The sequence below is a fragment of the Poeciliopsis prolifica genome, unplaced genomic scaffold, assembly GCF_027474105.1.
Source record: "Poeciliopsis prolifica strain line A6 unplaced genomic scaffold, Auburn_PproV2 SCAFFOLD009, whole genome shotgun sequence".
NCBI lineage: Eukaryota > Metazoa > Chordata > Actinopteri > Cyprinodontiformes > Poeciliidae > Poeciliopsis > Poeciliopsis prolifica.
Genome location: NW_026562384.1, coordinates 14605878 through 14630961, shown reverse-complemented (window position 1 = coordinate 14630961; position 25084 = coordinate 14605878). Strand labels below are relative to the sequence as shown.

The 25084-nt window shown below is 37.5% G+C and overlaps 1 protein-coding gene across 2 annotated transcripts in view; it reads right to left on the bottom strand.

Moving 5' to 3' along the window:
- Positions 1–514: 514 nt before the first annotated feature.
- LOC129362832 (protocadherin-1-like) overlaps positions 515–25084 on the bottom strand; it is a 190974-nt gene continuing 166404 nt past the window's right edge. For both annotated transcript variants that reach the window (XM_055034592.1, XM_055034591.1), the window contains one exon: positions 515–11588. In XM_055034592.1, coding sequence (XP_054890567.1) covers positions 11161–11588 — 428 coding nt within the window. In that variant the 3' untranslated portion in view covers positions 515–11160. The remainder of the gene's footprint in view (positions 11589–25084) is intronic.

Sequence of the window (25084 nt, the reverse complement as noted above, 5' to 3'; positions counted from 1 at the left end):
TCTCCACAGACCTGAGACTGCCTAAATGATCTCTGAATGTAAACTGTGGAAGAATCACATTACTGGTTCTGCTGGACCGCAAAACCAACATTGACACAATTATTTCTGGACCAAAGAGAAGCAATCAAGAGTCACCACACCGTTTCAGCTATTACAAACATGGAGAAGCAGCATTCAGCTTCTATGCACCACAAATGTGGAAGAAACTTCCAGAGAACTGCAGAAAAGCTGAAACACTGAGTTCCTTTAAATCAAGACTAACAACTGTCTCTGTTACAGCTGCAAGCTGTAATAGAGACATTAGAGTAGTATGACACCTTTTAACTGTTTTAGTTTTATAAGCTTTTTTAAATTTGATGGGAGGATAGGAGAAAGAGAATATGTATAATGACCCGAAATAGACGTCTTAAATATGTTAGTTATTGTGCTTTCAGTCTATATAATGGCAACTGATAAAGTTGGACACAACCCATGACCCCAGTCTACATTAGTGGAAAAAAAGGACTCACTCATCATCTTTCTTCGACTGAATGGATTTTATTGTAAAGCTATAAGGAAGGAGTAATTACAAGATATTTCTTTGATTTGCTCAGCAAAAATAAAATACCACATTTTTTTATTCAAACATGCCAATAGAAAGAGAACAGATGAGGATCAAACACATCACCAAACGTCCTCCAAGAGAATCAAAAGACATCGAAAACAAGAGATCAGTTTCAGAACGAAAATGGAAAATGGAAAAAATTAGGAGTGGGTGAATGATCGGAGGAGGAGGGACGCTGTCTTCCTCCACTCTGAGCTTTACTCCTCTCTCCTACGTTACAATAGATCCTACGGTACTTTAGATGATATATTCCTACAGGTTCTGGATTCCTTCACGGATTTGAATATATATAGTTTCTCATCTTCATCTTTCAAAAACCTACACTTGCATGTACATAAAACTGTACAAAAAAACAAGGCATCACTAGCAGTTTTTTTTTCTCTATATAAATATAACCAACCAACATTTAGGTTACAAATGTGGACTTCATGTAAAAGCAAAAATCATTCAATACTTTTCTCCACTTATTTTTCTAATTGAAAAAAAAATGTATTTTTGTTTTGCTATATTGTAAAATTTTCATGCTGTTAAGACCAAAATTAATGTTTTTCTATACAAATTTGGACTTAAAAACCCAATAAATCACTGAAGGAATTTGTGCCAATGATCACTTTTATGAAGATTTTTAGTTTCTTATTAGTAATATATAAATGTGGACGCCACACCCTGAGCTCCATAAAAATACATAGAAATGACAACTGCTTTTCTTAAATTTGCAAATTATAACCTCAAATATTTAGGAACAATACCACATATACAGGGTGCCTTGCAAAAGTATTAATCCTTATTGAACTTTTCATATTTTTTAATGCTAGAACCAAAACATTTAACCAGTAGAGTGGGATTTCATATCAAACCACCACAATTGTGCACAATTTTGAATAGAAGTGAAAAAGACAGATGGTCTTATTTCTAAATAACAACATTTGTCATTTTCTTGGTGTTCAGATGATTTCATTTGTGAAAATAATACATTTTCATGGTGATCTTCAAAATTGTGCACAAATTGTGTTGGTCTGTGAAATCCCTGCCCTTACATATTTCTATTTTAATATCGTTTGAGTTTTATTTTTGCTTACAGAAGGATCCACTATAAGTTTGTTGTTTCAATTTTCTCAAGAATGCATTGAAAACTGGGTTTTAGTTGTCATATGACTACATTTTACATCTGTGATAAACTTTGGATAGACCGTTCTATATTCTGGATGGAAAAAAATAAGCTTGCTCAACCAGTCTGTCTTTGTAATTTCTTCCAAATTTAGCTATTAATTTATGTTGAGTTGAGAAATAAAAAACTTGTAGCGAACTTGCTCGCTTGGGACGAAATAACAATTCATCATTCACACATCAGCTTTAAAAAAAAACAACAACAAACAATTACTTATTTCCATATTGTATGTCTATAACAGTGTCGATTCCATATCATTGATAAACAACTGTGACAATAACAGAAATGTATCATATTTATAAATCGGCATGTCTTCATGCTTCAGCTGAGGCCTCACTTCCAGAGACTCCAGCTTTGGTATAATACACAATCTGAAAACCAAACTTTATTCCAAGATTCATGTGGAGCCATCTGTGTAGAACTGCATTTGAGTTACCACTGGACGTTTGCACTGACAAAATTCAGCCTCATCAAGCTGTAGATCTGATCTATTAGTGAAAAGGTTTAAACCTTAAAACGACTTCAGAAGGACAAACTTTACTTAACTTCCACTGAAAACTTTTTTTGTATTGTGAAAGGTTAAAATTGGGTTCAATGGATTATGCAGAGCAGAGCAAGCAGAAGGTTTTCTGGTAGATTTGGTCATATTTAATGCTAAACATTTTAACTTAAATACAAAGAAGTAATAAGTAACGTAATCCCGGAGAGTTTGTTTTTTCTTTTCAGGCAAAGAAAAAACAAAAATATCCAAGCAGATCAATTCATTTTTAAATCAAAGGAAGAAGCCATTACATCTCAATCACAGTTAATTTGACTACACATTATATGTTGCTTAAGGTAAAAGGTACATTTCACCTTTTTAATAAAGTCTTCTCTAGAAAGGGAGGCAAATCACGGTGAACTAAACAGTACCAGAGACAATATCTGAGACAATAACACAACATGTGTCGCATTAACTTGACTGAATTGTTTGTTCATCTTATTTTTGTTCTTGTGAAGGATTTATTTTGGCTTTTAAATCTGATTGATCAGATCTCAGTTTTCTCCTTTCCATGTAAATGAATATATGATGATGTTGCTTTGCAGTGTTATTATCACTCAATTACACAAATAATTGAACAACTTGAACAACTATAACACTTCAAAGCACAAATTCTTGCATTGCAAGAATTTATCATGAGAAAAATAAAGGATTAACAAAACTGAACAGTTTTTTTTTAGGCTAAGTGGGAAAAGAAATGTCAAGATATTTTGAGAATATTTTTTGTTTCCAGTGTCAGTAGTTTTTTATTTTTTATTTCTTTGCCTTCCTAAATCTCTGTAATTTGTTTTTTCATACCTAAATTTTGCATTTTCTGTACACACTTCAATACTTTGAAGTAATTTTCTCCAATTCGTTTCAATCAATTGCAAGGAAAGGCTGCAATAGAAGTACAATTGAGACTAAAATTATGCATACTCCTATTAGATTTAGACTTGGTTTTTATTTCCGCTAACATGTTTCTGATATGAAATAAGAAAGGCATCTATCAAAATATAATATAGGTATTCAAAACAAGTATTTATTTTGAGAAGAATGTTTTTAATTCTTCTTTGTTACACAAAAGTGTGTTCAAAGTAAAAAAGCATACTGAGTACTTAGTACAAAATGTACTTTGAGGAACCAGAGTGGCTGGAAATTTAAATGTGTTGCAATGATACATGTTAAGATTTACAAGAAAAGGATAGGCTGAGAGGTTAATGAATCTACACTTTCACAAATGATAACCTATTTTAATATAAAATGATTCTGTCCAGCAGATAAAAGCGCCTAAAATGATTTTCATTCTGAGGAACCTCAATCAATTAGAGAGTTTTAAAGTACAGTCACTGTTCCTCCTCATTGAGTGGAGCCAGTAGAGGTGGCTCAGGCATCTGGTCGGGGCATCTGGTTGACTCCTTGGTCAGGATTTCCAGCCACGTCCCACAGACACCCAGAGAAACACCCAGACATTGGAGGGACAATGGAAGTCTGGGCCTTCTTTCTTAAACTGCTGCCTCCGTGACCCAACCTTGGATTAAGCGGAAGGTGATGGATTAATGGATGGGAAGGCCTTTCCAGACTAAATTGTCACTTATTGTCACAAATTTGGAAAAAAAAAAGTATTTTCACGTGGATATTTTAATTAGAATACATCCTTTGCATTTATGTTCTTTAATAGATTAAATAGTTTGTATTATTATTGTTTAACTGCTCAGAGGCAGCGGCACATTTAAAAGTCGATTGCATTGCTCCTCTGTCAGTTGATAAACCTTCTGTTGCTCATCACCTTTCCTCAATCTGCTAAGACGTTTGTTGATTCTCAAGTAAAACTTTTGCTGACTAAATGGAAGTTTAGTAAAAGCAATGCAAATATTAAGCCATTATCCAGTACTTGTTCTCCTGATGAAAATTTTTTTAATAAATTCAATGCAATTCCTGTGTGTTAATTATGAAGTGTGTTTTTTTTTCTGTGTCTAACATGTTCAGCAGAGCAAATGTCCCATTTATACACATCGCAAATGGAACAAGGGGAATCAACTCGTTCCCAACTGGATCTCAGAAAGCTGAGAGAGAAAACATTGAATTTACCGAGTCAGTTCCATAACAACACCAGCTGACAGGTCAGAGATGAGAAAAATTATCTTTACATGACCCAAAATATGATGTAAGGACAATTAGTTTGGTAAAGATACAAACAAAATGGTTGGATAATCAGAATTATATCTCCCCGAACTTAAAATGAATAAAAATAAAAGGGGGGAAATCCAGCTGATGCCCAGTGTCACAAGAAATCTTTTCTTTTAGAAAACTGTGCAAAATACCCACAATTTTAATTTATCCAGTAGTGTTTGTACAATTTTTGTTTTCTAAAGGTTTAAAAAATGAAATAAGAAAGGGTTTTCACAAAATATTCACAAAATATTTATGCATTTCTGTCATACATGTTGAACAAATCAGCAATAAATTTCAGTTAATACTGAATGAAGAGTAAAATTGAAGGAGTGTAATGCTATTTTGTAATAAGAGCTGCAGCTTGGTTTGAGAAGCACACACTGAATTTGTATATGATATAAATTAACTGATAGATATTAATGTGTACAATGGTCCATTTTATTGTCAAGTAAGAGTGAAGATACTCGCTACTTTTACAAATAGTTTTTCCACTTTCAATGAAAAGGTCCAAAGAGATCATTTTCTTTGATTAGATATGAATCAGTGCATATCGCAAGTCCACCTGAATATTTTGGCAAACAGAATATCTGAATTTCAACACAGAGAAAATGTCAGAAATATCAATTTCTGTCACTGTGAAGTGGATTTGAAATGTTCATGCAAAGCGACCAGCTCCCATCCTTCTTCCTGCGCACACATACACACCCATACAGAGACTGTCAAAGTGTGTGACAGAAGGTCTCCTGGGGGGTGACAGGTAGGTCGGGAGGCTGGAGGATGTGTCGGGGGGTTTAGGTTTTCCTCCAGGGAGCAGGAAGTGTTTGCTGACACTTTGGATCCCTCAAATGGTCACAGAAACGCGGTAGCAGTCAAGCGTTTGGACACCGTTTTACTTTTTTCATTACCTTGTCTAAATATTTGACTGTTACCGCATATGCTGGGTATAAAGTATTTTTTATTAATAATATTACTATTGATACGTGTTTCTGGGTAAAATTACACCCAAAAAGATTTTTTTCTTTTACTCTTGATTTTGAAATTCTGTCTAGTTGAATTTCTTCTATGAATTTTTTTTTTTTTTTTTTGCCAAATTATCGAAACTTCTATGTAGTGTTCTCAAGACACACCTCAGGGCTCCTGCTGCAGTCATACAAGATAAAAAACAGAAGAAGAAATGTGAGTTAAAGTCAAGCAAAGAAATAAATAGCTATATTCTCAGCACGGTAGCTGTTCCTCTTTACTTGGTTTTATCAAATCTGACAGTCTGACTGCACAGTCATACCAGCTGGAATGAAATGTAAATGAAGGTAATTTTTACTTTTGTTTCGTCTGTTTTGAGCTGCCTTTGAAAGGCTGGAACATCATTCATTTTAATCTGGATTCCAACTTCTCATTATTTTCTTTATTACAGCACTGCATTGTAATAGTGTTTTTGAATGTTTGACATTGATTCTTTTTGTTCATCTAAAGGGCTTTGATTTGTCCTTTTGCTTAAATGTCCGATACGGATAAATTTGTCCAGGTTTCCTCATTATAATTAACACAACTGCGTTTTACCTTGTTCCTCAAAATTGTGACCACTGTGCAGTTTACACAGTTCAGACCACTTGGGGTCATTTTTTCCATGTTTAGTTTTATTTGACTTTTTTTTTTTTGTGTGCGACATTTATTTTTTTGTTGCCTTCTGTTTTTTATGGGAAGCACTTATTTGTTGCCTTTGCTGTGTTTGCACAATTTTCTGTAAACAAACTTTAATAAAATTATCCATTAGCTGTCATAAATATTTCTTGACATTAGGCTTTATCTAACTGATGTTTCGTGAGCAAACTTTCCTGCAAGTATTTTTGCCACAAGAAATTAAACAACTATGCTTTCATTGACAAATTAGGGAATAATATATATCTTCACTATGAATGAAAATAGCAATGCCTTGCTTCATTACAGGACTGTTTTTCCATCATAATATTTTTTGTGTTTTAGCTCACTTATATCCAATTTCTTATGAATTGAAAAATTAGAAGGAAGACTTGATTGGCTCAATCCTTTTGATGATGCCAATCAGACCGATTGAGTTGTTAATAATGCAAATATAAGGTACATAGAGGAGAAAACTGACTTCAGTCTACCAGTTTGGAAGAGCTTAATGAGTCCCAGCCCAAATCTTTTATCTAGGCTTAATTAAGTTTATCTGTACTAAAAAGTATTTTAAGAACTTAAACCTATTCATGTCTATAATAAGTAAACTAATCTCTTAGTGAGTATGTGCACAAACACCAAAGCACTGTTTTCTCTTGACGTAAAACTAACGTTGCAGAGTTCACCAAAGATTGCCAGAGGTTACCAGAGCGTTGTTGTTTTCTTCCAGGGTTAATTGGTGCCAAAAGGTTGAGGCTAAGCTGATGCTACAAGACCTCTAGACCTTTTTCTGCATCCTTACACCACACACTGCACTCAGCAAAACACAGGCCAACCGGGACTCTGACCGCGCGCCCGAGCGGCCGCTGGACGTAGCAGAGGAGCAGAGGAGTGAAGGTGGACCGCCACGATACGCCTGTAAATAATCAATCAGACCGTTGAGCTCGGGTGTTAAATCACCCGCAGACGCATGCAGCACTCATGAGCTCTAAATCTCTTCCGCGGGTAGGGCTGAGCGGCAGCTGAATGACGGTTGATGTATGTGTGTCGTTGTATGAGCATATTTACTGAACGGGCAGATATGTCGAGAATAAATCAAACTTTATTCGGAGGCTGAATCATGAGAACAACTGCAGAAGAGCCCACACGTCAAGCTTTACCTCAAATTGAACCAAATATGAAACACAACACAAAGCAATTAGCTGTCTGATATGTAACGGATGATTGTACATTGAAGATAAAAACACAAGAGTTAGAGAGAAGCAATCTAAGATGCTCCATCAAGCTGTTTGCCTCATGAAATGAGACATTAACCCTGCCTGACCCAGCTGATGACCCTAATTTGTAATCAGTTCACTTGCAAAGACTTTCAACTTGTTTATGTTGCTTTGGTGTGGTGCTCTGACTGTGAAGGCTAGAAGTGCTGAGTGCAAAGAAACCAAACTAATGAGTCAGTTACACTACTGTTCACTTGAGAAAGACATTGATCTCACCTTGTGGATGTGATAAACAGGCATGTTTAACTAAAATGGTACAAAATGCATCACTTTGGATCCTTCAAATGGTCACAGAAACGCGGTAGCAGTCAAGCGTTTGGACACTGTTTTACTTTTTTTATTAACTTGTCTAATAGTTTGTTTAATAGTTTATTAAATACAAACTATAACCAATCCTGGGGCTTGCAATTGGATTCTAAAACAATAAGATGCAGCAGGTACTTTGATGAGTTCAAAAATATAACATGTTTTAGTCAGAAACATTGCCACCTTTGAGAAAAGATGACGGACGAAATGCTTGAAATGTGTCACATTGTGTGTAATGAATTTAATATTTAATAATATTAAATTCATTGGGCATTGATGACCACCATATCAGGTCTGCTGCTCTCTCTATAAACAGTGGATTCATCCTCAGTTTTTAACCTTGATGGATGTTTTTAAATAAGCAAAACATGTTTTTGAAATTAGAAATGCTTTTCCATTCATTTTTATTTTGCTAATCATGTTTTTCTTTAAGGTAAGGTGTATAAAGTGGAGCAAACAGACTTCTCTTTTTGTTCTTTTTTTTTTGCAGATTTAGCTCTTCATTAGCTTTAAACTAAGATTTATCTAAGATCCAAATGTTTTCATTTACTTTATTTTATTTGTGTCTGCTAAAGAAAATGTATACTTTGAACATGTCCACACTTGATTTAGTATATTAAATATTAAAAGCTAAACTATCTCAGAGAGCAGGGTAATCAATATCCTCTTTTCATCCTCTTCTGCTAGTCTCCATCAGTTCAGGTAAAATCTCACATCATTTTCAGTAGCCATTTTGACCTGAACCTGAAATTACTGAACCTGCACACCAACTCCCTTTTCCTCATGCAAATTATCACTGGTGATATGCAGAGCCTCAGGTTGTAATTAGACGTTCTCTGCTGAGCTCCATGTGTGGGGGAGTGGGAGGGTTAGTGGACAAAAGCCCATTCAGATGTCATTAATCTTGCATTTCTGTGTGACCGGAGCACAACAACAACTGTCTGCCACATTCCCCAGCTGCCCCCCGCCCACCTGACACAGCAAACTGGCTTAATAAATACTCCTGCTAAACATGGAGCAACTCAGCCTCACGCAGAGGTGGGAAAGAATTGGAAACTAACGAGCGGCGACAATGACCCAAGGGCTCTTCTTTCGAGTTAACAAACACAGCAGGGAGATGCTCTCTAAAGTCAAACACACAGGAGTGAGAACAGCTGCAGTGGACAGTATCAACAGGAAACAGCTGCTTCAGAAACAAACAAAACAGTCTTCATGAACACTGTGGTTAACATATTCTAGCTGCCGGAGCAGCTTCACGATTGATGTTTGCTCAACCATCTGAGACCAGCTGGACTTTCTGATAAATACTCAGCTTTTTCTTTTTGTGTTTTTTCTTGTTTGTGTTTGTACCAAAACTGGACCATAACTTGATAGTCATTGAAGTTTGACTGAAAATTTGTGTAATTTTTCTTACCCCAATGTTGTGCTGAAAGTATATGCAGTTTTGGACTTCACATCTGCTCCCTAGAGGATGGACCTTTAGGATTTTTTTTTTTTTATTTGATCTTTTACAATGGGACATTTAAACTTTTAATTGTAGTTATAAGAAATGGAGAAAATGCCAAGACCCTGCAGCTCAATTTTAACTAAGTTGCGTTTAACCAAAAATGGCTTCTATTTTGGAATTTTATACCTCGAGAAAATCAAAATGTATGAGAACTGCAATTTTCTGCATAAAAAGCCAACTAATCTACTGAGAATAACACAGCATAGGTAAAACCAATGTACACCTTTGTCAATACTCCATCAGCATTGTGGAAGTAAATTCTTTCGATTACAGAATAATATTTCTCTAGCTTGGTAGGAGGATGGTTTCAAATTGCTATGAAATTATCATATTACCCTTCCCAGACTGATGTGGAGCAACAATTGCTTCTCTGAGATCACTAATGTGTCTTTCTGACAACATTAGACTGGCGCTAAAACATGCACATGTCATGACAGCAAACTACAGCTTATAGTTTATAGTAGTTTACCGTTTACAGTCTATAGGTTTTTAGGAGCATCTCACAAGCAGCAGCTTGTTTCTGCTTTCACGATTAAAACCCACACTGATGGTGTATTCAGCTGTATGGTGTTTCCATTTGACATTGTTTTGTCTCATTTTTAAAAATTACAAATAATGTGGAGTTTGTTGTGGGTATTCCTTAATTTGAGGTTTAGATTTAAATAATTTTAGACCAGATCATACATACATCCTTAAGCATGAAACCCATAGAACAAAAGAAGGCTGTAATTATTTTTACAATTTCTGTATTCTCATTCTTTCTTCTTAAACATGAACATTGTGATTTGATGGCAACAGAACTTTCTATCCCAAAACCTTTTTCGATTCTCATCAGTAAACAATGAAATGGGAATGTAACACATGTTGAAGATTGTGTGTTTATATTTAACTGTTAAACAAGTCCATTATAACAATTTTCATAATATGGTCAACGACTGAGAGCAACATGAGGTCATAATCCTCTGAGTCAGCTTCCTCTTGATAAAATAAGGATGTACTTTCCCACAAAAGCAGTGTTGAGAAGCTGCAAGGATTAAAAAAACAAAACAAAAACAAAACAAAAAAACTGAAACACTCAAACAACAAAAAGTCTTGTGGTCGTAACTTGGCACCGTCGGTGATGCTCAAGAGTCCATATTCCTGCAGTGGGACACCGAATGCTGCGATGTTGTCACCCTGTGTGCGCCCAGATTTTCAGTCCATCAAAGTGACGATACGTGAAGATCTGCAGACAGCACAACAGCCACAGATCCACACTGAGAGCCACAGCAGTTTCCTCTTTCACTGTTTGTAATATTTACAGCTCTGTACACTGAAAAAAGGATCTGTTCTGCGGAAAAACTAAGATACAACTCCGGTGACTGTGAAACAGCTGCGTTTCTGAAAACGTCTTTTCAATGAGCTGTTTCCGTTGATTGAATTCAACTTCACTAAAAAATGTGATTTCTACGGCGTCCGAAGTCAACAAAGAAAGTAAATAAAATAAAAAAGTCGAGGATAGATAAGATTACACAGTATATTTAAGTAGGATTTACAAGAAGTTCTGCCCTAGCCCCCATGAAGTCCTTGTTCTTTTCCTGTTCCGACACAGCAACAACGCGCAATGCCACAGACAAAAATTTAACTCAAATACGCGAAGAGCTGAATAGTTTCCCATGAAATCATCACAACTGTGTGGCATAGTTTACATTCCTTCCACAGCAGCTAAAACTGAATTTTCTTCCATTTTCGTTTGTCTATTCTTACATTTGATTGGTTTCTAGAGGGGAGTGTCAGCGGTGGCGGCAGTAAGACGGGGTGGGGGTGTTCTAAAGCCTTGTTCGGTGATGCAGTTGTAAAAAGGAAAAAGGGTGAGTCGTGCTGCAGCACAGCGAGTTGTAGGCACAGGGGGTGGATGTGAGGAGGTTGGAGGTGAGGCGGTGAGCGGCATCGTGGATCATTGGGGATTTAAAGTTGAGAGCTTGACCCTCACAGGTAGATCTCTCTCTTGGAGGTCTGGCCAGTGGGGGTGGTAGCAGAGTGGTACTCTGCTGCCTGGCTCAGTGGGATCTCCTCGAGGCCACAGTCTTTGCCAGATGAGTCTCCGCTCCCAGGGTAGGCACTGCTGTATGGGGTCATGAACCTCATGCTGGCCACTTTGGAGCTGCTGCCACCAGCGCCACCACCCGTCCCACGTTCCTCTGTTACCATGGGCTTCGGGCTGCCGTTGGCCATCAGGTGCTCCTGTCCATCCATTTCCTGGTAAGGCACAAAGGTGGAGAGCTTGGGGGCGTTCTTGGAGACCTTACGGTTGGGGGAAGGCTGGCCGGGCATCCAGCAGGAGTCAGAGTGCCCAAACTCGGTGCACTCACGTGTGCAGTTACCGGTCATTGCCACGTCTGGAAGGGGCCTGAGGTCTGCAGTAAGACACAAAAAACAGAAAAGTATAAGGATGAGCTACTTAGAAAATTTGACGCACATATTGGTTGCATGAGATGGAGATGAAGTTTGTGTGTGTATGCCGAACAAGAAGAAACGCATTGTAAAAATACAATGCATAATTTTACCAGTACAGTTCAGTATTACTACTGTACTGGTAGTAGGAAATTATATCTCTCATATACTATCAAGACATAGCAATAGGTTTAACAATATTCAAAATAATTTTTTAATGGTTACAGATAACAGATCTGTCTTCCTGGCCATGAATGTTGGCCTTTTAGGTTTTGCAAGAAAATGTGCAATGAATGTTGCTTCTGTGTATATAAAAAAAATAAGGACACTGTCAAAGTTCACTGATGGTGAGAGCACTGATGAAAACATTATCCTTTTTTCCATTCCAAGCTCAAACTGTTTGAAGGAAATCAATTAAATTCATGGTTGTTTTTCAAGTCACTAATAGTTCACAAAGTGCCAGGAATGTTGTTTCATTTAATGCTTGGAAATAGAGACCTCGTGAAACTGGCTGCTGAGCGTGAAACAGGATCAGCTGCCTTTAAGAAGGCAAACAACCTCAGGTTTAATAAGATGTTAATAATCTTACTCAGGAAACTAATTAAAGCAAAAAACAACAGTAGAAAAACTGATTATGAATTGATTTGTTTTTTCAGTGTTGTATATTTTAAACTTTAAAGTGAATTCTCCAGTTTGCATGTTTTTTATTCTGGTTTCCTGAGCTTTAGGAATCCCTGAGGCAGACAGAAAGTGACAGACAGCCAGGCAAAGTTTGCACTAAAGAAAAAAACATCACAGCTCAGAACAGAAAAAGGTCAGAGATGGAAGCAGAAATATCAATGCGTATGCAGAGAGTAACCTTTCTTCAGTGCGTGACATTAGATCATTCTTTGATACTCCAGGCTAGAGACTTGCATGGTGAAGAGATGGGAAGCGGGTGCAGAGAGGAGGCAAGAGGGAGTGCTGGTCCACTTGGGGAATGCTGCTGATTTCTCAAAATACCCGCCGCTTCATGTATAATTGACATTCACTGCCTAGATTTTGCTAAAGGAGCTACAGTCGGCTTTTCTGTCTGTTTGCCGGTTGACGTGCCCGTTCTAATCCAGGGGAGTGCTGAGTGGCCGACACTCCCCTCCCTACATTCTCACGGCTGCTGCTGGCTCAGATTTGGGCTTTTAAGCACTTCCCATGCAAAAACAAGTTGCTTGCAGAAACTGTTAAGTCATGTGCGAGCAACTGCTTCGTTCAGAGCCCCTGCTTAATAGGTGCTCAGCCTCTGAACGTTGTGTCAGCATGAGTCACATGGAACACGCATTCCTGAGAGATCCAGCTGTAACCCAACAACAAGTGGGTTCAGCTGGACCACATTCTGCAGAAAAAAATCCAGGTTTGTAACTTTTAGAGCCCTTCCTCTGACTGGCTTGTGCTTTTTTTTTTTTCCTTTTGCACTACCTGCAGAGTCACTTCTACACACGTGTACAACCTCAAATCAAACAATTATTGATCCTGTTCTCAAATATCTTCAGCAACTCACAGCTATCAATGGGAGAATGGAACTTCCTGGATGTATTTCTTGTGCTCAAAGATATGCTAGCCTGTGACTCAATCTCAAAAATGTGGAACACAATGGATAGACCTATCATCTTTCAATAAAGTACTACATTTCCTAATGTTTGCTAAGCAACATGGTTTTCAACAAAACCTTCAGGAGAAAGTGTATAATGATAAAGTACAAAGGAAAAGTACAAGCTGAGAAGTACGATTTTACTCTAAATTCACTGAATAAATTGATCCCTTTTTTTGGAGAATATATTCATGGGAACTAAAAAAAATGTCCTCTTAGATCTTAACATTAAAGGATCTCTTTTCAGAAGCTCTTTAGACTATCTATATCCTATCAATAACCTTCTGACTTTTTTTCCATATATTGTGTTTCTCCACCAACCGATGTGATTTTTTTTCCTGAATGTGTAAAATCTGATGTGATCGAGTCTTTGATCCTGCAACATAGGGATGTGTTGATTTAATCAAAGACGAGTCCAGTAGTGGTCATGTTTCTCTTAATTAAACACAAGAATTAACTGATCACAGCCTTAGATGAAGCTGATTCTAATGCCTGATAGTAGGGAAAGGTTTGGGCAGTGTGGGCCGGAGTCACTATGAGAGATCAATATTGGTCTTTCTGTAGCACTGCTTGGGCATTCTGCATCAACTGCAGTGGATTGTATGTAAACTGATTAGATACCGCTGACTCGGCTGTTGTCAGCTTATTATTGTGCCTTTATTGCCTCTGAATTAAATTCAGAATTTAACTCAATGGGCTTGAACTACTTTAAAGTATGTTATCCTTCCTTTGTAGAGTGGCAGCTGTTAACTTTCTAACTGAGGAATTCCCATCAGCTTCATGTTAAATTATGGAAGTACACCACCGTGGGACAAGTCTTCATGGAAATGGCCAAAGAGGATTTTCAGTACGGCACAGAAATCAAAGCTGGCCTTATTTTACATGTGAGAGGTCACTTGGGATTTTGGAGATTATCTTTGACCCTCACCAAAGCTAAATGTTCAGCATAACAGTGTTCTTCTGAGTATATGACGCCTTTTATATTTGTGGTCACATTCTCTCAGGAACACTTCAAATATTTTTGGCTCAACAACCTCTGAAGCTCTAAAAGTAGTCAAATTATCTCAAGGTTGTTCCTGCCAAAAAACTAGAGCTGGGCGTTTCAGATTAATGTCTGGCATTTATCAAGTCTCTATTTGTGCTGTTCAGCATGGAAAAAATATAGAGTACAGGGACATCACAGTTTGGTGTGGGATTATGAGGAACAGAATGTAGGTCTTGGTTACATTTTTATCAGCTCAAAATTTTGCCAAAACATTTTGATCACTTACAGAAAGACAAGTCAACTGTAATTGACACAGAGGCATCACATTTTTAACATATGGTCCAAGTGTTCTGAACCAACAAGTCCACTTCTGTAAATTTAGACATCACACAATTATAGTCAGACTTCAGTATTGTTATTACGGCTTTAGACTTTACTTGAAAAATAATAGTTGTGAATTGGTTTGGAGTGTGCACCATTAGATACATCCACTCTTTGTTTTTCCACTATGTGCAGCCCACATATATATATATATATATATATATATATATATATATATATATATATATATATATATATATATATATATATATATATATATATATATATATATATATGTGTCTGTGTGTATTTTGTTTTACAGCCTACAAACTACAAATTTGTATCTTTGAAGACATCTACATCAGTAAATTGTATTGAGGATACATAGGTAGTTTACTGTAGTCAGTGCATTAAGTCTGAATGTGGTGTACTACTTTTGTATTTTCCACAGAATGTTTACTCTCTTACAAATAATGCAATTGTGTTAAAATAATCCATCCATTTTCTCCAGACTTCCCTCTCCCCAGCCATTTGCTGCAGCTCTTTCAGGGGAATCCCAAGGCATTCCCAGGCCAGCTGAGAAACATAGTCCCTTCAGCGTGTCCTGGGTCTTCCCCCAGCCGCTTCACACTCAACTGCAAACCAGCTCCAGATCACAACCTGATGAAGCCAATAGGACCACATCATACGCAAAAAGCAGAGATGCGATCTTAAGGCCATCAAAACAGATCCCCTCAAGACCTTGGCTGACAACCAAGGTCTTGAGGGGATCTTACAACCTTGTGGCCATAGCTCCGATAAGCCGCTTCGACAATGGAGGCACAGAACATGGTTCACTCAGACTCACTGTGCCACACCTCCCCCTGAGCGTGTTCAAAGTTCTGCCGGAGATGGGAGTTAAAGCTCCGTCTCACAGGGGATTCCATCAAACATTCCCAGCAGACCAAGTCAGACAACAACTAACCTACAAACACTATCTTCATTCTTGCTTTACGTTCTGGAGAACCAACCAACCTGTTCACATGGACCCAATGTTAAGGATACGTTCCAGGTTTTCAGTCACTTAATTTGAAATTTTATCTGCTCTAAAGGGTTTTATTTGAGAGTGATCAGACAGAAAAGTGGGTTGTGAGAGAGAGGAAAGACATGCGGCAAACATCATCGGGTCGGGACTCAAACCCATGACGGCTGTGTCGAGCACTAATGCCTCCATTTATGGGTAGCAAACTCTACGGCTGATTCATGGTAGCAGCCCAAAAATGCATGCCTAAGCCAGGGCTCCACTGCATTGCTGAGAGGTGAATAAATATGTTTCCTGAATCTTTTCCATATACCAATTTATTGGGATGACGAAAGGCTTTTTTTTTTAGAATTTTGGAAGATCAAGCTAACGAGAAAACATGATGGATTATAATATATTTAAAAGTCATCATTGACAAGATTTGTCAACCTCCCAGAGCTGTTTTGGCTGCAGGGTGGACTGGAGATCAGAATGATTTTTGCTCTACACTGCACATTTAGGTTTGTAGGCATGATGATGACAACTGTAGTTAACAATCTTAACAATCCAAACTCCCCAGGGCAACAAACATCAGTAAACACTTATCAGCTTAAAAAGCTCCCCTGAAGCAGCAACTATGCTTCTCCAGCCATACCAAGGCCTTCAGCTTTCTTCTCTGCACTCTGGAAAGTCTGAAAAGTTCTGGGGTAACCCCTGGAGGACAAGCCACGTTACAAAATTGCCTTCTCTCTTCAGCACCCTAACCTGGCAATGATGCTTTCATAAAACTCAAATGGCAAATTCAAGGTTGCCTCTAATAGTAGGGCCTTTTTAAAATGGAGTAGCCCTCCAGAGTTTTTTTTTTTTTTACCCACCTTATCAATACTGCTGAGCTGCAGTTAACCTTAGGGACCCTCACTCACCCTGCTGGCCTCTCTCTCTCTGTGCATAATACACTCTGCTACCTTGGTCACCATTTTCTGGTCAAACTAATTAGATTTCAGAGTCTCCGCTTGGGAAGATGTCAGTGGTATGAAATGGAAATAATTTCCAGATGAGTATCTGACATTTTACGCTGTCGACTAGAGTAAAGAGCCAAGGCGGATTGGCTCTCTCATCCTTCTCCTCTTCTTCCTCCTCTTTTCCACTCCATCACTTTATTCGCAGAGATATTCTAAATCCTCAAGCTTCCCCTCTCGCCGCTCAATCCGTGGTGATAAATGGAAGTAAATGTACACAAAAGAGAGGCTCTCTTCTCTCGCTTCTGCTTGAAGTGTTAATGTGTTTAATTACTTTGAAGCTGGGTTTTTTGCATACATATATGTGTGTATGTGTGTGAGAGAGCGAGTCTGTGTTGCATCAAATTCTACAGGAAAACCTTCAATTAAAGCCTTTTCTCTGTCTATGACAATGGCTTCAATTTATCTTACAGGAACAATAGAGGACTGAGAGGAGGTGTAGCTCCTCTGAACGCTGAAAGACATGCAGGAGAAAGACGCGCTACAGCTTCCTCTGCTGCAATCAGTGCCCACACACCTTCGCTTTTAGAAGTTCAGTGGCTTAGACTCATTTCCTGAGGGCTATAACTACGATGTTCTGGAAAAACTAAATATACTATATATAGCGTTTTGATTCTTGATGTGCAAATAAAGTTGAAAACAGTTAATTTTGATTTTTGCCCAGTTGTGTGCATGGGCCATTAGACATGATTGTCAGCAACTATGTAGTTTAACAAGTCATAAAAGATGCTGTTTGTTAGGCATGTTTAGTATGAAAACATGAGCAAGATTTTTCTTTTTCTTTTTTATTGTTTCTACAGCAGAAATAATACAGTTAAAACTGTGTCCTGACCTCCAAACATATTAATAACAAAATATCTGAGAGCTGGCACTTCTCATTACTGGATTTGAGTTCAGTTGAGCATGATATATTGGTTTTTATTGTGCAAGCACAGTTCATTCTTTGTTTGTGCCATTTGATGTTATTTTTTATTATTTGCTTTGCTGACTTAACACATTCTGATTTATATGATATAGCATGAACAGCAATTCACTTTACTTAAATCAAATGCTAGAGTCTGCACATCACACATTTAAACCGAATAGAATAGAGTAAAATAGAAAAGAAGAGAAAATACTTTCTTGATCCCTGAGGTGAAATTGCTTATTCATTGACAAGCTATTCCAACTGAGGTGTGAAAATCATGCCACTTCATTTCTTAATCCAGGCTAATGGCATTCTCCATTCCTCGCTGACGTCTCATATTCAGGTTGCACTGTGCAAACAGTGCAACTTGACCACAGTGCTGCTACTTCTCGACATCGGAAGGAGTCAGTTAAGGTAGCTCACATTTATTCTGGATGCCTGCTGGGCACCTCCCTCAGGAGGTGTTCTAGACACGTCGCAGGCCCAGAGGATGATCCAGGACACATGGGAGGAGGCCAGGGAGAGGGAAGTCTGAGCATCTCTGGATAAGCGTAGAGTGTCTAGTGAGAGCTACAGTAATATGTCACCTTTGTAGACTTTTGGTCAGCATGTTCACCAACGGCTGTAGATTTGATGAATTTCCATGCATGACACTTGAGATGTAATATCCCACCAAATACTGCCTTTCGGAAATATGATAATGTCTTGCAATCACATTTGTGATTCAAGGTATTGTAGAGTTTTGTTGCATATGTAGTGCCAAACTATTTTAATGCCATCTCAAAGCACTCCACAACATTGTATACAAAGATCATATAAACTGAAGTAAATAATATTTAGTCACAGGATTTTAGTTCAAACATAGTCAAGTGAAAAATTAATTTGTGTAAAACTGTTTCATTTTAGCAGTCTCTGAGACTTAGTACCTGTATTCTTGTCTTTTGCAATATATATATATATATATTTTACCTGACAGAGGACTATGAAGAGTAGATGAGAGAGGATGGTTGTAGGTTTTTCTGTTCAAAGAATGCAGAATCATTGAATGACTAACATTAGATTTAATCATTTCCCTCTTGGCAGAAAAGTTATATTGGTTTGGTGCCAGATTTGCAGACATTTGGTCAGTTAAGGTATTAAGAGTGCTAGACAGACATAAAACAGCATTGGATTTTCTTTATTTTGACTACATGTTTTGTCCCCAGTCTATACATTTCCACTGACAGTTCATCATCACTTTGAATACATATCTGGACTGGGAGCGATTGAACTACCCTCCCAGCAGAACATCATCAGATTCAAATGACATTGCTCCTGGAAGACATTATTCACCATACATAGCAGACACTTTTTCATGAAAACAACACTAAAGCTCTATTTAGGGTTGGTGTGTGGCTTTTTTTTTTATGTAAGAGACAGACTGCTGTAAACCCAAATCTGTATTCAGTGTCACACACACTGGCTCAGTTCACTGATGCTTGAACAGCACACACTAGCTCCTGTCTTTGGTGTTCTTTCCCCCAGCAGGTCTGTGTGATCCTGGCGTATCAGTGTGTTCTGTACTCCATGTTCCCATAAAGATTTTACAATCATCAGAATAAAAAGCTTTTCTAGAACTATCTCCCAACCTTCCCCCAAAATGCAATGATAGTAGCAAAAACACAGGCGTCACAGAAACCTCCTCAGGATAATGTGTTTTCATCTCTTACAAATGGACACATTAGCTGATACTTTGACAATAGCTGAAATGTTTCTTTCACTGTCAATGCCATGAAATTCTATGCAGAAGTGTGTAATCCTAGCGTGTAAGCTAGCTGAAACTGGACAAATTACTCCAAGTATACAACTATAAACCCGGGCTATAAACTGAGTAGATGAAACAGCAGTTTAATGAACAAATGTTAAATTTTAATTTTCACTGAAGTTATCCGGTTGAATTGGAGTGTTAGTTTTAGTAACTTATGTCCTCTTAATTTAATATGTTTGAGCTCTGATTATTTCAGTGGGAGATTTTGTTTTTTTGCTGCTTTTAGGACAAATGTCAAACTCAAGGCCTGTGGGACAAATAGCCATAGCTATTTCTGTGCTTTCTGAGCCATAAGGGGTCATAGAAATATAACTTCAAGGTAACACTTGTGTGTTTAATTATTGTTTTATCATTCAAATCAAATAGGTATTTATTTGGATATGGCCAAGTTACATAATAACTGTAAATTTGTCATATTATTTTATCTTAAGAAATGCAAATCCAATGCAGAGACATAAATGTTGATGGTTATTTATAGGTAGGTTTACCTATAAATACCTATGTGGTTCTGGTGTTAAGGAACCACAGAGTTTTCAGTTCTTAACCAGGTCTCATTCAAGAGCCAGTTTGGAAGATGACTAACTCAAGAAAGCAATGTAGCCCATGACCTTGGTACTTCTGTGTTTTGGCTTTAGAAACTCTGACTTTGTCGTCCAGTCCTGGAGAATCCCTGCCAAACTCCAGGATGGTCTATGTTTAAAAAAAACTTATGGAAACTGAGACTTTTTCTTGAACTTCTTTAATTTTAAAACCATACGTTTTCAATCCTCTAAACCATGTGTCACATTTAACGCCATGAGCTAAAAGCAGCCCTCCATATCTGTTTCTCTGGCCCTGTAGACCTCAGAAGACCACATTAAAGAAGATGAACTAGAGCAAGCGCTTGTACCAGTTTGATCAAAAGCTAGCTATTGTCCTCTTCTTGTGAATTTTTACTGATAAATTATACATTGTTAGATTTCCACAGCTGCGCGAACCAAAAGCTGTCACTTCATCATCCTTAAAGGCCCGATCCTTTCCCAGAGGCTTGGTCAACCCCCGTTCGCTTCACTCTTCTCCTTCCTATTTGTGGTTCAGTATCTCTTCCCTCTTTCTGACCCCCCAGTCTGGCTCCATGCGGAAACCTTGCCGGCTCTAATTAAACTTTGGGCAGATTAGAACTTTGCCTTGTCAGTCTTTATTCATGCTTAAACAAGTTATTACTTTTTGAGAAATTAAATTAGCCGGCAATTAATTAATCGACACAGAGCTGGGAACGAGGACGGAGAGCGAGGGGGGGTGGGGGTTGATGCAGCGGTGGCTGGGAGGTGAGGGGAGATGAAAGTGGAGAAAAAAAAATGACATAAAATTTGGGGGGGAGGGGGCTGTTGGAGAAGGTTTTGGCAGAAAATGAAGGAAAAGGAGGCACAGATTTATCTGAGAGATGGAGGGAAAGAAAAAGGAGGATATTAGATATTTAAATGTCAGCCGTTCTTTCACTAATTAGCAGGAGAGAGCAGCAAAGATGAAAATCTTCTTTTTTTTTGTTCAAACATTAACATTTGATGCTTTCAGAAGTCCACCCCTACTTCCATGCCTCATGCAGAAAGGTTATTAGACAGACAACCACTCCACCCCCTCCCTTGTTTTCCAAATCCAAAATTAATTCACCCATGACTTCCTCCAAAGGCAGAACAGAAAACAAACAGGCTTAAAAAGTGCAAGAAAAGATGCTGTGCTTTCTCTTTGCTTTCTGGGTCGTTTTTTTTTTGTTTCAGCTCCGCAGGGTTTTCTCTTTATGTCCTCCTTTGTGACTTGAACGGATTGACAGACATGTTTAAAATGACTCTTCCCCCCATCAGTTCTCTGCTTCCTGCAAGTTATTAGTCCATTTCCTGCTTCAATTCCAAAACTCACCTGCTAAGACATTACAAATGAAAAGAGAAGTCTTCCTCTGTTGTTTCCGACAGCTGATATATTTACTTTTCTCTGATCCCAAAAATCAATATATATATTTCCAGTAGTATCAAAAACATATCGTCTTGCAAAATAAAACAAGCTTTTAATTTTCAACCAAACTACCCTTAATTTAAGATTTTCTTGATTCAGTCATTCTTTCTCAAATTTTAAAACTCATAGTCATACTGCCTGATGGAAATGGTCTGAGGCAGAGTTTTTCTATTTGCAATTTTACAGCAAAATCAGGGTATTTGTTCAGGTTTTTACCTAAAGGTTTTGTCAAACATCCTTATTTCCTCAGATCAGGTACTGAGGATGTTCAATGAGAAACCCTGCAAACAACTAAGGAGGATGATGATTCCTTTTTCTAACAGAGGATGATAATTAAGAACCAATAAATATGCTTTTTACTTAGATACATATCAAAGTACCTTTCACATCTCCTTATTTTATAATGATGCAACCACACATTTTGATGTGTTTGTTGGGGGTTGATCAGTTAGATCAACACACATTAGTTGCATAATTGTGAAGTAAAAAAAAAAAATGATGCAAGCCTTTCATATATTTTCAAAATAGCATGAGTACATGGGAATGCTTTGATGTGAATCATTCCAGTGTTGCTCAAAAAGACATTTTTAAAATTTTGTTATCCTGTTTGATGGTGCAGCTGTGCAGAAATTGAAGTCTTCTGCATCCTCTTGTAGGGTTTTTTTTCTCCATATTTTCCTCTATACTTGATCATCATTTCCAACCTCACTGACAAAAAGCATCACAGCAGCATAAAACTGCTAGCACATTGTTCTTTTTTTTTGTTTGTTTGTTTTTTCAGGTGATTGTATATTGAGGATTTTTGCAGCATTAGACGACCAGAGAACTCTCTTTTCCTTTCTCTCTTTCTTTCAGTAGTTACTTTTTTTGGTCACTCCTACAACCAGTGTGGAGTGTGTGTGGAGTGCACAACCACAAGTTTTCCTTTCAACAGATTCTTTGACAGAAATGAGCTTTGGTTGAAAAGTTCTCCAGTTACCATGGCTTGATCAGCAGTCTACCGCCTCACATCTTTATCACACTCTGTCAATTTTCATGAAGGAAGGCTTTCTCAGTGCTTAATGATGTACAACTTTAAACTCCAAATATTGCTTTAACCCTGACTTTTTCTCCACAGCTTCATCCTTGACCCATCAGGTCAATAAATCTTGTGATGCTGTTCATTGCAGCAAATCTAATGTTACATACGATTCCTCAAAAAGTTTAAAGTGAGTGATGACATCTTGTAATTTATGTTTTATGGCTCCATGTTGGTATGGGAATATTTTATCAATCATGAATATTAGCGCATTAAGTCAAACCCCTAGCCACTGTATCACCCTGGGGAGCTTGGTGACCAAAACAGAACTGATGATCAGGTGTTAATGTTTTATCAGAAGCCGAACACAATACAATAGTGCTGACAGCTCTAGACAAGAAGAAAAACACTACCTTTTTCTTTTCTCTTTTTGATTAATCAACAGTCCACAAATCTGTAACATTTCATGGAAAGAGTTTAAAACAAAAAAAAATCTTCAGGGTGAGCTTTTCACAGAAATAACCAGTGTTTTGATTTGAAGCGTTTTGTGTTTTGAAAGCGACGCCTAAAAAAACGAAGAGAAAGCGAATGCAATGGAAAGTGCCTGAAGCTAAATCAAGTACAATAACACAGCAGCTTCTGCCAGCCATAAATATTTGACCACTTCACCCAGCTGAGAGCAAGAAGAGAGGGAGGATCAGTGAGTGGAGCAAAGAGAGAGGTCATTAAAGATGCAGAGAAACATGGTTTGTATTTGCTTTGAATGCACAAACTGACCTGAATATACAAACTTTGTCCAGGCCGCATCACATCTGCATCTGTTTAAAGAGAAAACCCCTCGCTGGCCTTCTCTCAGCTACAGTAAATGGGGCTCACTTTTATCATTTTATAATGGTTCCCTGTCAGAAAACAACTGCTGATTTATTGAGGTCTACTTTTTGTTATCTTTCCAGATAAATCATCCACCTTTCTTAATCCTGGATAAGTTTTATTTATTTATTTATTTATTTATAAAATATATTTTATTTTAATTGATATAAACAGCCCAATCATGCCCAAATTTAATTAATGGTGGTTTTATTCTGTTCCATCTGACATAGATCTGGCTGCATCCAGGAGGCTAAGACTGGGTTGATAGGCTTTTCTTTTATGAATGAGAATGCATTCATAAAGGAATGCATTCTTTTATATGTATTTTATTTTTATTTTAATATTACATAATACTTAAATATTATGTAATTATTTAAATATTTTATTTACAGTAATATGGAGGTATTTGTTGACCTCCATATTACTGGAGGTAAACATGTAAACACAGTAATCTCCAGGGTTTGGAGACAAAATAAATATAATAAAAAGATGAAGGTTTCAGAAATGAATTTGTGTGAATGCAATGCCAACACAAAAAAAAAATATATCAACAATGTCCTTAAACAAGCCACTGAAAGTGCTCTTTAATGCAGAAATTGCTTTAAAACCATTTTAATTCAATGTGAAATCCATCATTTTACAGGGGGAAAGATTTTTCACGTCTGGCAAATATTTAAGTTTGTAAGATCTTCTCAAGAGTGCTTATTTCAAAAGCTAAGACCCTCTGGCTGAGAAAAACTTTGGTCTAAGCTGCACCAACTTAGTCATTGTCCACAATTAGCAACACATCTACAAAATGGCTTAAAAAAATGTGTCAGTTAAAAAGTCTAATTGCATATAAACTGTGATATGAAAAAAGTAATGCCTTTGAGGTATCTGACGTCTCAAACATCCACTTTCACTGGAAATAGTCAGTTGATGCTCTCTTACCTGGTCCATTTGAAAACTGAAATGTAGTCTATCTTTTTTATTTATCCTCTTTTTGAATACTGGAAGAAAATCTGGTATTGAAGCATCCTGGCTTCAAAACAAAATTGTATTTCTAAAGCTATTTAATAATCATAAAACATGATTAATAAATCGCTGTAATCTTTGTATGCAACATGTTATATAATTACATAATTTTCCCGTTAATCAGTACTAATCCACCTCTGATCATACATTATTATTTTTGCAAAAGAGCTCAAAATTCATCAGGCATCCATGCAAAGGGAGAGCTCGCACTGCGAAGCTGTTAAATGTGATCATATCTGATAGGAACGATGCACAAAACAACTGTAATAATCCCACAATTGTTTAAAAGAAAATAGTTTTTTTTTTCCTTTTATGTTTCCACTGAGAGTAAGAGACGTGACTCTCTTGTGAATCAGCTGTCAAACTGGACGTCCAGAGCTGTCAGCGCTGTTTTCCATGCATCAAACAGCCCCTAATGTTGTAGGTTTAAAGTGTTCCTGTTTGCGCCTGTCTCTTGAAGTTAACTCACACAGTCGCTCATCACGCAGCAAAGCCAAGACAGTAAACCAAACCGAGTGACCCGCCCCTGTAAATAACATCAACCAACCGGGAAATGGAGAGAGAAAAATCTGAGGAACCTGCAGATCACATCTGAGAGAAGACCAAATTAGCGACGAGGTGAAATGAATCTACACGAACAGAGAAACCAGTCAATTATTAATAGTCTACAGATAAAAAAAAAAAAAAAAAAAAGAGCACACACTCACACTTCCACCCCTGTGGAATCAGCCCACTATGAAGGAAAAATTCAATTATCCTACAAAAGTGAATAAATTTACTGCATCGTAGGCCCCCGGCTGTAGCTGGGCTGGGCTTTTCCCAGGATGCACTGTGGTAGTACGAAGGTGGGGGGGGGGTGTTGAGGCTTATTAACGGGACCTCAAAGCTTTTTGGCTCTGTCACAG